The sequence below is a fragment of the Strix uralensis genome, chromosome 1 (assembly GCF_047716275.1).
Source record: "Strix uralensis isolate ZFMK-TIS-50842 chromosome 1, bStrUra1, whole genome shotgun sequence".
NCBI classification, from domain to species: Eukaryota; Metazoa; Chordata; class Aves; order Strigiformes; family Strigidae; genus Strix; species Strix uralensis.
Genome location: NC_133972.1, coordinates 65,956,904 through 65,971,319, shown reverse-complemented (window position 1 = coordinate 65,971,319; position 14,416 = coordinate 65,956,904). Strand labels below are relative to the sequence as shown.

Sequence of the window (14,416 nt, the reverse complement as noted above, 5' to 3'; positions counted from 1 at the left end):
ACTTCCACAGCTGCTAGTAGAGAAAATAAGCATAGATTGTTCATCGGAAGACTTGGGAAAAAAAAGTCCTAATATAACCCACTCATTCTGCTTTAACACTCTGTTTCTGCATTGTTTGTGGCTGATGGAAACCAAACACGTCTCCATCTGTGTGTTAAATTACAGGCTTACAATTTCTGTGTAGAAAACACTCCAGAGCCAATAGCAGTTACAAAGGCCAACTGTGAAACAGTAGGAAAAAAAAAAACCAACACCATTTATTATTCACATATTGCATTACAAGTGTCTCTTATCAAACTCAGAGTATAATTTATATTATTCATGTAGAAAGTCAAATTCAACACCACATGGAAATAAAAGCTAAATACATGTGTGACAGGGTTTCAGTGACATCCTGGTCAAACATTGAGGCTTGGACCGATGAGAAAGCCGATGACCCAAGCGATTAGTGCAGGAGGGACACAGCCCGGCGCTCGCTTGCCCAGTACTACCACTCTACTGGCGATTCTTTATTGCTGTAAAACACAACAGGGATGGTTCCACGGGTACCAGTTTGCAAAGGACTGGGAAACACATTGGGAGGACTCGTGCAGCTAGGCATAACTGACTGGGTTTCAGGAACAGTTTGAAGTGCATCTTTTCCAAACACAGAGTGACACAGATCATCTCTCTCCCTGACCACAAATATTGTGTTGATCTGAAAGACCAGTTTCCAGACAGCAATGCCTCAATGGTCTGCTTTAAGAAGGATTGGATCAGACTAAACATTTAGTATATGCCTGTCCATTTATCACTTGCTCTCTGAGCACCTGTAGGTGTCCTCCTCCAAGTCTACTCCATCCTCTCTGGTGTCTCTTTTGCACAAAGTTTCCTGTCTCCTGCTGCTGAAAACAAGACAGAAAGAGGAAGAGTTGATACTGTTTCCAACCTGGTTTCTGACATATTTATCTTTGCCTTAAATTTTCACCTTTGGATTTTTTTTCCTTAAATTCAGAGCTCTAGGTACCTACCTCAGCTGCGGGGTGGCCACCCCTATGTCATCCACCAGGTCAGTGCCACGGGTCTCAGGCAGCAGAAAGCAGAGCAGCCCCCCCACCACGGGTGCACTCCCGAAGGTGGCCATGGGGATGGCCCGGTGGTACTGGCCCAGGAGGCGGATCAGCGGGGCCATGATCCCTGCCACCCGTGCAGACATCGAGCACAGCCCCACGCCGGTCTGCCTGGGGGAGCAAGGGGTGGCGGGAGGTGTGGGCAGGGCTCAGCATCCCTGGACCACCGTGGGACTGACTGCAGCCATGGGGACAGCCAGGCTCTTGCCCCACCACTGCCACCAGCCATGGTGGAGGGAACCTCTGATGTGTGTGGAGACCTCACCTGATGACGGTGGGGAAGAGCTCTGCAGTGTAGACGTAGGAGGTGGAGAAGGAGGCTGTGGCTGTAAACTTGCCGATGACGGCCAGGACAGTGGTTGCCACGGGCTGGTCTGAGGGGAGGAGGAGAGACCACCACTGTGACCTCCTTGGAGAAGGTTCAGTTGGGACCAAAAGTCTCTGCAGTGGGATTTCTTGGGACAGCCATTTCTAATGGACTCACCAAGCAAATCTACCACCTACCCCATTGGAAATCATTCCTAGTGCTCCCTTTCTTGGAAAATACCCTCTGGACAACTAGCAAAGAGAACCCAGATATCTCCTGAGGACTTGGACATTTCCTAAATCTGCAACTAGAGTGAGGCACTGAGCCACCACAGGTCTCTGGGGAGTGCTCAGTTGGAAATATCATGTCCATGAGCTTGAAAGCATTGTGCAGACCCTCTCTTTCAGCCTTGCTCATAGCACTAACACAGCAGCAGGAGTGACGGTACAGACTGCGACAATGCTCAGGTAGAAACAGATAAGGGGGGGGGGCATTTGCTTTTACTGTTCATCTAAAGAAGTGAGACAAGGTGGCTTTTAAAACACCTCTTCTGCTACACCTTTCTGAGAAGAGGTGGTCGTGGAGGTGATGGTGTCTAGTGAGTGATGGTGTGTAATGGACACTGCCTGCCAAGGCCCAGGAGCTGTGGAAGGACCAGGCACAGCTCTGAAGAAGAAAAAAGTCATGCAGAGAGGAAGCCACCACTTTGGGAGTGCAGCCCCTTGGCTATGGCACATGAGACAGCTCAGCCTCTGGGAGCGGGTGTGGGTCTACAGCCAGCTGGGCTGGGAGGATGGGTCTGAACCAGGAATAGAGCTATCTGGGGCTCTGCCTGGTTGTGCTCTTGGGTTAGGAAGAGGTTACTCACCTTCAGGGATGCAAATGATGATGAGACACATCAGGCCAGACAGCAGCAGGACAACAGCCTGGGTTTTCTTTCTGCCAAACCACTGCAGCAAGAAAATGCAGCTATATCGAGCTGCTAACTCCACTACCCCAAAGGCAAGCTGCGTCAGGTAGATGTCCAGACCAAAACTTGTCACGTTAAGGCTCAGTCCGTAGTAGACAAGGCTGCCTGTGAACCTGAAATTCAAGTAAAGTGGAATAGAATATGTAACTGGATGGGTTTTTCAGGGGTTTATCCTCAAAAATTAGGGTGGTTAGACGACGTACAACTTATTTAAACTCCCAGCAATCTCTGTTTTGTTTCTAGTCACAACCTGTGACAATTCTGTGGGACGTAGGTACGTGAGACAAAGCAGTATAGATCCCCATATGGTCAGCAACTTTTAGACCGCACCCAGTACTTCTAGGAGTGCACAAAACTACCCCAAGGTCCAGAGACTGCCAAAAGGTGGAATTACTCCAGCTTTTCTCACAAAACCCACAGCATCTCAAATACTCATATTGTCCCCATGCCCAGACAAGTTAGATCTGGTCCGTTATGGGGAGACAGAAAGATAGCAGATGAACACATAGACATAAACATGAACCCAAAACCCACATGATGTGAATTTACTAACCATCAATCCCTTCTTTTCTTCACCTTGAAGTTTGGAAAGAGGGGACCAGGGGATGTCTTACCAGGTGCACAACATGATTAAAGTCACCTTCCGGAGGTGCTTCTTCCGAAAGAGATCCAGAGTACTTCCAGACTTGCTCTGTGTCTCAGGCTTCAACTTCAAAATGCAGAAAGCCAAAGAGTCAAACCAGGCAAAGGAAACCCATGGCTAGCTCCCTTTCCATCTACACTCAAAGGAAAGCCTCAGTGGTACACGCCTGTGACCCCAAACTGCTCTGTGAGGGAGGGCAGCCCTGTGGGGCCGGGCCCCTGCATCTGTGCTCTGGGTGCCTAGCACAGGAGTTTGGTGACTAAGAGGTTCCTCAGGAAGAATATTTCCCCAGCGTAGGGACTTTGGAGTGGGCAAGGACGTAACTCCCCTTCAGGCATTTGTGCATGGAAAACCACAGACCAAACAGAGACCTCATGCTCATCCTCAACACTCCTGCAACCCTCACAGAAAAAAAGACAGGGAAGCTTTTGAATCCTTTCCATATCCCAGGGTGGACTCCAGAAAGCTCCAGGCTGAGCCTCAGCAGAAGCTGTGCCTCTTCCCTGACCTTGTCTCTGTACAGTGCAGCTGAAGCTGAAGTTACGCACAGTCCATCCCCAAATCATCCCCAGTGGGCATGGGAAGATGTTTATCGGATGACCTCAGCTCCAATGGCTGCTACAAACCCAAGTGCAGAGGGAAGTCTCTGAAGACAACAAGCCATTCCCCATGTCATCACAGGTACCTGCTCAAGGAGTCCTGGTGGGATGGTGCGCTTGTTGATGGATGCTGCCTTCTGAAGGACCTTCTTAGCTTCTTCTATTCTGCCTTTTGTCACCAGCCACCGAGCCGATTCTGGTAGCACCCTGCCGAGGAGATGAAATAGGAGATGCTGTTGTGACCTGCTGAGTTTCTCCATGGCCCATCTCCCTGCAACCACGTCCAGCAAGCAACGGGCCTCACATGTGGTGGAGAGGTCTAAATACCTCCTCAGGTCAGTTTTTCCAGGCCTAGATTTAGGCCCCAGAGACCACATCTGAGGACCTGAAGCAAAGCAGCTGCTGCTCTCAGGGGTCCAGTGCCCCAGGGAGATGTGCTGAGCTCTGCAGAAGCTGCTCCAGCATCTGCACTCTGATAGGAAAGACCCAGCCTGCTCCTGAGCTGCTGCCTTCTCACTGCCACCCCTCACAGCCACTTTTGTCATGTCTGCAAGGAGCTCTGTGCATGTCCCACTTACCAGATGTAGAAGAAAAGGGCAAACACTGGAGCAGATCCTGCAATCTCCAGCAGCCTCCAGTTGCGAATACCGTAACTCAAGCCAGCCAAAATCATCTGTCCGATGGCAAAAAAGCAGTGAGAAATAAGCACTGCCTTTGGCCGGGATGAGACACCAGCCCATTCTGTAGCTGAGAAGAAGAATGAAGTTTCAGGATCACTCTTTTCAAAACATACAGGACTATGTTTTTTTATTGCATCTTGTGTGACCACATTTGTCTGCCTTAGGGCAAGGGCATCCTACTCACCCAAGGCCAAGGCAGTAATCAAAATTCCTGACACCGAAGCCCCCACGACACATCTGAAGGCCATGTACACATAGAAATGAGGTACAAAGGCGACTCCTACACCAAACAAACCTTGGAGGAGGATGGAGATCAGAAAGATTGGCCGACGGCCTACTCTGTGGAGGAAGAGGGAAGACACAGTTGGTTATCTGGAGAATCCCCATGAGGATGGGGAAGAGCCCATGTGGAATACAAAGTGATCTGAGAACCCTTCACACCAGAGGAGATTTGACACCCATGTGAACAAAACTCCTCTATACATCCCAGGAAGTAACCATTAGGAAAAGCAACATCTCCACTTTTAACCCATCACAGTGCTAGCAAAGGAAAAAGGAGATGCTGCTAAAGCAACCAGCCCTTGAAGGGCCCCCGTGTCCCCTCTCTTGAGAGCAGTGAGGATCAGACTGAAATGGACTGTAGTGCTGGTTCCCCTGTGAAGCACCCTGTACACATGCTGTGCCCTTCTCCTTTCCATTTCCCCTGTGTGGCCGTGTCCTCTAGGGAGCTGAGGACTTCGGACCTGGACACCATGAGTTGAGAAGAGCCTCAGGGAGAAGGGACACATGATCTGGTTAACACAGCTGAAGGTGAGTCCAACTCTGTGCCCAAATGTAGGTATCTGGAATTCCTGGAGACACCCTTGGGTAGCTGAGACACCAGTTTTGGCTAGACCTGTGATTCCTGAAGAACCCCCCATATAAGGCTGTGTCTGCCTCCTGCTCTTTTTAACCCTCAGACATGTACAGACTTGTCAGGTGGCCCCAGATGCCCTCATTCAGGCAAGAGTTTTGAGTCCTGCAGAGAGAGTATTTCTTGCTCAGTGCATGGATATCCTGAATCTCAGCTGGGCTGTCCCTGGGTGCTGAACAATAACTCTGTGAATGTGACTGTGTTTTCTCACCTGTCACTTAGTGGCCCAAAGATCATGGCTCCTAGGAGAAGCCCCAGCATGTAGATGGACTGGGAGATGTCATTCAGGTCCTTCCTGTCACACACCAGGTCAAACTGGAGGAAGGAAACACAGATGCTTTTTCTCTCAACAGACCCCAGCTGCTTTTTGAGGGTGGGCAACCCTTCTGGTCCATGGTGGACTCAGGAGATGGGTGCCTGAACTCTCACTCCAGACCCTGGGAGCAGAAAACCCACCCCCAAGGACATGAGCCTCCATGGTGCACACATAGGACACAAGTCAGAGGTGGGACAGGCGTACAGGGTGCTCAGCTTGCCCCTTCATCATGGTGCACATCTCCCAAGTGCTGGAACCTACAGGACTGCCCTCCAGCTCAGACATCCCCGAGGGACCCTCCAGGTTGGCAAGTTTTGCTTAAAGTGGGACCCTGGGATAAGAGTCCTAGCAGCTTGCTTCTCTGGCTGCAAAGGCAGGACAGGGTGGAAGGAGGGGAAGAACAGGAGAGTAACGTTTTCTCTGGTAAAGGAGGATTGGCGTATGAGTGGGAAGGCATGCAGCAGATGTTGAGGAGCCTTTAGAGAAGCTGGCTGTGGAATGGATGCAGTCCTCCAGGAACCCCAAGGAACCTTTGCAAATGCCAGAGCCTGGACTCTCTCCTCTGGTTTCAGCTCAGAGGAAGGTACTCATAAGAAAGTACTGGAGCTGGGAGTGAGGAAAGGAGAGAGGGAGGGAGGAGGAAGGGAGGAATGAGGGAAGGTTAGAGAGGAACAGAGGTCCAGAGAGAGGATGCTGACAGACAGAGCCTTTGCTCAACTGCATGGCCCATGGAATGTCTTGTTGCAGCCCTGAAGGTCTCTGGAGACCCCAGAAATATCAATGACAAGCCCTTGGAGGGTAAATGTCTTTCACAGAGAAAGTGATGTGAGGAGAACCAGGCTGAAGAATAAGGGAAATTGTGGCAGTGAGACCCAAAAGGTCCCTCCAGGCAAGATACATCATGGGTTCAAGGGCCTGGATACTGGAAAGGGGAGGAATGGTGGGCAGAGCATGTGCTGGACTCACACCCCCACCGTCTCTATGTGTGCCCTCCCTGGACATCATGGTCTTCCTGCAACAACCTCCCAAGGATTACAGCTGCAATCTGTGTGATGAAACACTAAGGTCCCCCAGTGCCTGATGTAAACTTCAGCCTGAATGCTCAACGGCTGGCATTGGCTTACCAAATTACAGAACAGGATATGCCCATCCTTTCCCTTCCATGTCCCTGGCATGTCAAAAGGCGATTACAGACCTCAGTCAGCAGGGACGGTGGTTGTGCTGAGGGGTACACCCAGCCATTGCTGCATTTCTCCGTAGCGTTCAGACCATACGTCATGATGGAGCCAAGATCCCAGTCCACTGGCGAGTACATGTAGCACTGTTCGTATGCCCCGTCAGCATCTCGGGGCAGAGTGAGGTTCAGCTGCTCTTCCTCTGTCAGGTTGGGGCCGATGGCAAGGATCCAGCTGGTGTCACAGTGGTGAGGCACATCCACAACCATGAACACTTGGCCAATCATTTGGAAAGGATTAAGAAGTAGTGGGAGGGAGAGGAACAGTACCAGCAGTTTCTGATATAGTCCAAATTCCCCCAGAGCACTTATAAAATCTCCAAACTCAACCATGGTGACTACCACTATGGCCAGGCTGCGCTAGGGCACATTGCTTAAATAAGCAAATATTAATATTTAAACTATATGAGTACTAAACCCCTAATCAGGTGTGATAAAATGAGCAGTTGTAACAGCACGTTTGTCCATTATGATGATATACTGCAGTCCTCCAGGGTGTACTTTGTCACCAGTCATTCCCTCCCTGTTCTTGGGGCCAGAACAAAGGTGACAGAGCATTGCCACTCTTGGGGACAGCACAGGGAGAAATTGTCTTCTCCCAGCATGGAGTGTCCCCCAAGGTCTCCTGAAGGCAACTGTGCTGCGGTGCAATGTTTGTCTCAGACATGAAATTGTGACTCTGCAAATGATGGCTAATTTTCCTTAGTGTGGTGAAGCAAACAGAGTAAATTTGTGACTCTCATTAATGGCTTAATGGATATATAGCCCACTCTGGAGACAATAAGAAAAAGAAGCAGAAAAGCACTTCTTCTCTGGACTAGGAAATATCGCTGGTAGTCAAGTAGACTTGGTCTTGACAGCTGTGTCCCAAGCTGTCGGTTTTCATTTGCCCCATAAGGAAACCCTGGTTAGTCACAAAACTAGATCCAAACTACAATGTCTTGGGGAGAATCCGAAAATAGATTTGGCTTAGAGAGTACCCTCAAGAAAAACATAGCACGTTATGCACACAGATGTACAGAGCACACAGAATTTGGGGATAAGAAACAACACCAGCTTGGCTTTTCCCGAGGTTCTGATGTCACTTGAAAAGCAGATTGACCTGATTTCTGCTGCACATTTGATCTGCTTCCTGGACAGAGTCCCTGAGTGGTTTGTATCTTTATTCCTGGAAACTGGAAAGACGAATTGCCCTCAGTGTATGAAATGCAGTGTGTAGTTTGGCAAAGGTCTCCTGGCTGCTTTTACCAGAGCAATAATGACAGGTCACTAGACACTGACCTGCTCCCTTCATGTTGCCTCTCAAATCCTTTGTCCTTCACTCTCAACCCAGATAGTATGTCTGAGCCTCCAGCAAAGTTACTGAAGGATACAAGTCTGGGTTGGTGTTTCATGAGTGGATATGGCGGTGGTGTGCTTATGGATGTGGGAAGAGAGGTAGAAGATAGGATCTTAAAACATCATGCCCTAAGCTGGGGTGGGAGAGAGAAGTCATGCTGGTTAACGCTATTGGGACTAAAGGAAGAGAGGAGTAAATGTTACTTAGAGTTGTGTAAATTTGCACCAGCACTGTGCACATACCATGTGCACGTACAACGTGCACATACAACACAGCCAAACATATCACCGGGCTCTGGATCCACATCCTTGGATGAGAGGACTCTCTATTTTTCAGAGACATGCCTTGAACAGGATGTTGGGCTAATCAACCTCCAGAGGTTTCTTTTACCCTAAATCCATCTCTGGCCATGTTGTGTGATGACTTGGCCAAGGAGGTCCTCTGTGACTGCAGCATTTTGACCCTGTTCTGCTGAACAGAGAGTAGCTGCCTTTTTCATCAGCATGCAACAAGCTGAAGTCTTCAAGCTTATCCTGTTGTTTGTGGCCCATGGTCTTCCATCCTGCTCCTCAGCCACCACCATCTCCTGTGGCAAAGATGTCAGATTTTGACTATAAAAACTCCTTGGGGGTGACTCAGACATGACTGCAGTCTCATGCACTAACGCAGATGTGACTTATTGAGGCTGTTCTTCCTAACATCACCAGACAGGCTCTTCTGAAGCCTTGTGAAAGCTTCAGTCCCTTGTAAAGTCTGTCACCCTAAGATGGCATTTCTCATAGAAAGACAGTGTTCTTATGACTGTCTTCATCATCTGAGTGGGTCAATCCTGCATAGTGGAGATCTGTCAGGGACAAAGACTGGGTCAGCCCTGCAAACCTGTTTCCTGGAGCCCCGCTATTAGAGTTTATGTGCTTATTTCTCTATGTCCGACAGTTTTGCCCAGGTGAATTACTAATGCTTGCAAAGCCTCTTGAAAATGGAAAAGCCTCTATCAGAGGGAATGAGAAATCAGCAGGTCTCAGGGAGGACCTGGGATGGACAGCGGGAAAGCCTGTACATCCATGTACAAATGTTAAAGACTAGGGGAAAGGAGATGGAGCATCCAAGAGAGTCGTTCAGAAAGAGACACCATTGCTTAAAGAGGAAGGCTGGTGTGAACAGTATTTGGACACCTGTATGTTGGGGTGAATTGTGTCCAGAACAGATTTGCACCCACCACCTGCTGTGCTCCTGAATTTTCCTTCTTTCTCTTAATGCTGGCAGGGAGAGGTCAGGTTTATGGCTGTCATGTGCTAGTGACAAGTTGGTCTGGGGTGTCACTTAAGAATGTCTTTGCACAGGTAACAGGCCATCCCCTTCACACTGCTTCAGTGAAAGGTGCTTGCTCCCTGCAAGCCTTTACGCCTCATTTCTCCATCTCTAAACACAGCTTGACCAGGTTTCAGGCAGAACTGTGAGATGGCAGCACCTCTGTCCCAAATCTTTTACCCCATTCCAAGTTGAAACTGACTTCAGCATCTAATGAGTCATGTAACTTTCAAGGAATCTCTCTTTTCCCTGATTCATGTTGATTGAACAGTCTCCCTGCACAGAGCACTGACACACTGCTTTGCAGCAGATGCACTCATTAAGCAGATTTATTCCTCCAGCAGATCTGACAGAGCAAGGGTTATTTTGGCACTGGTGAGGAAGGGAGGTTGCTTGAGTTTTTTTATTTTAAAAATTAATTATTTTAACATCATCCTTTTTTTTTTTTTTTTTTTTTTTTTTTAGAAAACTGATTAAAACAGGTGAAGTGATATGCTCCATGATCCTTTTCATAATACATGTGTTCTTGCTTTGACCCTCTGAGGTTTCTGGTGAGATTGTTTATCATTGGTATAATTGTTAACTGCTATAACATTTATGTTATGGCAGCAAAGGGCAGTCAGGGAGGGTCAGAGCGCAAATGCACAGAGAGAGTGGATGTAGCAATAGCCCCACGCCCCAAGACTTCAAGAGACCTGGTCCCCTTTCCTCCTCTACCCTTCTGTCCTGATGACCTTGGTAAGGTCATTTCACTTATCTTTACTCATCATCGTACAATGAGTCTAAAGATGGCAACCTCCCATGTGAAGCAATTTTGCAGTCTACTGAAAGAAAAATATAATGAGGGGAGTGAGATATCATTATTACTAAGTGTAGGCAAGACATATGGTGAAAAGGTGGGAGATGTTTTGGGTTGGATTCACTTCTGGATGTCTAAATGTAGTTGTCTGTGTGTGAAATAGATACCTAATTAATGGAGATGGATTGACACAATTAATAGAGTCCAGAGAGCAGGATGCTGGCTGGTCTATCCTTGGAGGTTCCTCACAGTGAAGCCAGTTCTTGAAATGTTCTTTTTTGGGAGCTGAGCACTTACCTACTATGACCAAGATAGGGATCTTAAATTTAGCTTCTTAAGCCATTAATAAATCAGCCTATGCACAACTGAATTTGTCTTGTGCCACAGGAGTGAAGGATTTCTAAACTGATTTCATGAATCAATTTTTGTCCCATATCAGCTGACTTGTGCTGCAGGGGTGGCTGCTTTTTTTAATCTTCTTTTTTTCAACTATATAAAGAACTCCTGGTCCGAAAGGCCATCATTTAACGCATCCAGGTCTGCAGAAGAGAGACTTTCATAATCTTCTTCAACTCCTGATGCTTTTCTGTTCCTGTTCATTTTTTCAGGATCTTCCTGGCCCATTTTAGTTGAATCAGCATTGAAAGGATCAAAGACACTCTGATTAAAGGTTTCAGAAGAATGGCTAGTGAACATGTACACAGGGGAAAAAACGTCTTCCTTTGTAGAGAGATGCTTGTTTGTTGAGCCTTCAGCACTGAGACCCAATCCAAATGTATCTTCTGCAGTCTTTGGAGCCTGGCACTGTGGATCCAACTGCTGCAGCATTACACGGCTCTGAATCCTTTGCGGGTCTCTAATATTAATCTCATCGTGTCCAGAAAGAAGCGAGAGGCTGGAGGTGTCACAGGGGATTTCTTGGCATAATTCTGAAGGATTTGGATCAGAGCAAGATGGAGTTTCTGCCTCTGAATTTTGCAAGTCTGAATTTGTGGTTTTACTTGCTACGCTGGGACAATCTTGTCCTCCAGAAAAGAACAAGTTATTGTCCTCCAGAAAATCCACATTGGCTAACTGAAGCTCAGCTTCCTTGGGTAACTTTTCTGAATTGCCTGGTGAAAAAAATATCCCATCCTCCATCACTGTGTCCTGGATATTCAAACTCCATAGGTTCTGAATTTCTAGTAGATGAGCATCATGATGATTTCCTTCCCTGATGAAATCTTTGCTGTTATCAGCTGTAGACATAAGCTCTGGAGGAGGATGTAGAGAGTTTGTTCTACCTTCTGAGGTTACTGCAGCTTCTTTTTGATTTTCCTGAACTGACATGAGAGACAGCCAACAGCTGTCCCCTTGTTGCTGAACCTGACTATTTAAAGCCAGTTGGTCATGAACGTCAAGTTCAGTTCTCTCATGTTTATCATTGTATGAAATGCTTGTGCCAGGAGCTAACCGGACGCCGGTCTCCCTGCCCTCAGTAGAGTCTGAGAAGCCTCCAGAGTTGTCCTGGATATGTTTAGAGAAGATCTCCATCTTTTCTGGCTGTGGCAGCTGATCACTATTGGAAGCCTTCTGTTCTGCTTGGCTGGAGGAGCTGGGGAGGACCTGGGGCTTTTCTGGCTTGTTATCAATATTTATTCGTTCTAAGGATCTTTCAGGTTTTTCTCGTTGACTCTGTTTCTTCTCTGAAGAGTAACCAAACAAAGTGACAAGGGCTGACTGGGGCTTAATGGGTTTCCTTTGGGTTGTTGTTTCCTTCTTGGGAGTGCTGTCTTTGTCTTCAGAACCAAAAAGTGTAGTGAAGGGGTTTTTCCCAAGCCTGAAACCTTTACCTAACATCTCTCTGCAGGCTTGATTGCTTCTGGTCTCTTTGCTCTGGGCACCAGGCCTTGATGTATGCACAATGTTTTCCCCTGGGAGTTTCAGATCCATTTTTTGTTCATCCACTGGATGACCTCTGGATTTGTCCAAGGATATATTTGGTTTGGAAGAATCTAATGTCTTGGCTGGTTGTTCAGAAGTGTGAAAGATGTTTCCACTAGTAACTTCCCTGGGATCTTTTGACTTGGAGTTGGTGAATTCATCATATGAGGGCCAAGTGGCACAGGTTTCTTTCAGAGGTGTCTCTGCTGATACTGGAAAATCCTTGCCAGGTGATTTCATATCGTGCCTCAAAATATCCTCATGAAGGTTAGTTATCAGTGGGTCACATGTGCCCTGAGGTTCTGTTTCTTGTAGACAGAACACACTGTGTTCATCTATCTTATATGGCAAACCAGGTGAAGAGACTCTGCTCTTTTCTACTTTGTTTTCCTGAGATGTATGCTGAGGACCAGGTTCTTCCAGAAACCCTGACGTACTTACTGGTTTCACTTCTTTTGTCTTCTGAAATTCTGCCCCTTTGCTTTCAATTCCAGGCAAATGACTTATGATGGATGGCTGCGTATTTTCCCCCAAAGTTACTGGTATCTGTTTCCCAGGGAACTCATCAGTGTTTGTCTTTGATTTCTCATTCACCAGCTCAGTGATCTCAGGTGATACACTCAGTCTTTCTGGCTCCAGGGAACCAGAAGATACATAAGGGGTCCTTGACACACCAGAGAGGCAATGGGCTTCTTCAGCTTCATTTTCAGGGGGATAGACACCCTCAGCTCCATATTTTATCTCTATCCTCGTGGTGTTTCTGATTTTGGGCTCTTCTGGCACACAGATGGGCTGTGGGTTGTTCATTTTCTCTCCAAGTTGATGTTTGTCTCCTGCAGTAACTGGGGTGGCTATGGTCAGTTCAGGCTTGTCATCTGTCATCGCAGACATTGTACCTCCTTCACTGGGTGTGCTTAGAGACCCACAGACCTCATTTTCCTTCACTGGGAGCTCTGCAGCAGAGAGGATGAAGCTCCCTGTGCCACCCAGGTACATCCAGTTTGTGGGTTTAGTGCTTTGACGTGTGGCATGGTGGACAACAAGTGAGTCCAGAGGCTGGGATTTCACAGGCTTCAGGACTAGAGGGGAGGAGGCGGAGGCAGGTCCTCTCTTCAACGGGGCTTTGCCCTGCTGGATTGCAGCCACTCGCTGGGACACCTTGCCCCCTTGCTTCCCTTTGGGCATGTTCCCGTTCCCAATCTTTTCACTGTCTCTCTGTTCTCTGGTCTTGGGCCAGGAACATGCTCGCTCTCTTTCCTTGGTATAGGTGACACCAGGGAAGAGGCTTCCCTTCTCCACTGCTGCCTCCACTGCTGATTTTCCCTTCTGACCCCTGAGCATCATCCCGCCTGCCCTGCTATCTGCAGCTTGGTAGGTTTGCAGGCTCAGTGTGGGCTTTTTCCAGGAACATGCTCCCTTTCCAGTTTTTCCATCTACATCTAACAAGGCTGTTTCTGAAGGTGGCCAGCCCATTCTGAGCTTGTTCCCTAAGAGGACAGACCTGCTGCTCAGCTCTTGCCTGTGTTCAGCGAGCTGCAAGCTACACTGTGCATTGAAGGATGTGGGTTTCTCTCTCATTTCAGTCTTCTTTTTGGCCCTGTTATACCAGTCCTGGGGCTGTGGTCCTCTGCCTGCCGTTGCCACTTGCTGAACCTGATTGTCTCCTAACTGGTGCTCCAACCTTTCCATCTCACTTCTGCTTTTAGCTCCAGCCATCTGGTTGTAGTGGACTTGGCAGTAAAACACCCCATGGAGGGCAGCATAGTTTTTCAAGCTGGAAAACACACATTGGCATAGCTGTTAGCGGCTGTGTGGGAGGGAAGGATTAACAGTAGCACTGATAGATAGGTTTTCAGCAAAATTGTTTTTCAGTGGAAACTCTTGGGGAAGGGAGGGAGTTTGAAGAATGAAACCTTTCAAAAATAGTGTTGGTTTTCTGAGGATATGTTTAATTTTTCTTTCAAAACCCAAAACACATGAAAAATTAAACATTTCCTTGCAATACCTCTGAGAGCTGTAGTCCAGGTTATGTGCAATCCCTTTCTCATTTACAGACCAGGCTTCATACCAGCACTTCATCTCTTCCCCTGTATGCACAGCATGGACCATATGGGTAAAACTGCACAGGGTTCCCATGATAAAACAACTGCATGATGGGAGAAAGTGTCTGTACAGCTGGGGGGCCAAGAAGATGACAAGCAGCCTTACAGAAAAGAACCAGGGTGTCTCAGTGACTGACAAGCTGAAAACAAGATAGAAGTATGCCCTTGTGA

The 14,416-nt window shown here is 47.8% G+C and overlaps 1 protein-coding gene across 4 annotated transcripts; it reads right to left on the bottom strand.

Annotated features, from left to right (window-relative positions):
• Positions 1-204: 204 nt before the first annotated feature.
• Positions 205-7,108, bottom strand: LOC141953751 (solute carrier family 22 member 13-like). Of its 4 annotated transcripts, none has more exons than XM_074892542.1 (10): positions 6,733-7,108; positions 5,433-5,536; positions 4,493-4,647; positions 4,207-4,375; positions 3,715-3,835; positions 3,001-3,095; positions 2,285-2,499; positions 1,375-1,483; positions 1,011-1,220; positions 205-884 (listed from the first exon to the last, which is right to left on the bottom strand). In XM_074892542.1, the coding sequence occupies exons 1-10, from the start codon at positions 7,102-7,104 to the stop codon at positions 791-793; spliced, it is 1,644 nt and encodes a 547-aa protein (XP_074748643.1). In that variant the 5' UTR covers positions 7,105-7,108; the 3' UTR covers positions 205-790. The 4 variants fall into 4 exon arrangements, with proteins under 4 accessions (XP_074748643.1, XP_074748653.1, XP_074748671.1 ...); XM_074892552.1 differs by having other exon boundaries at positions 205-881; XM_074892570.1 differs by having other exon boundaries at positions 6,662-6,867.
• Positions 7,109-14,416: the final 7,308 nt, after the last annotated feature.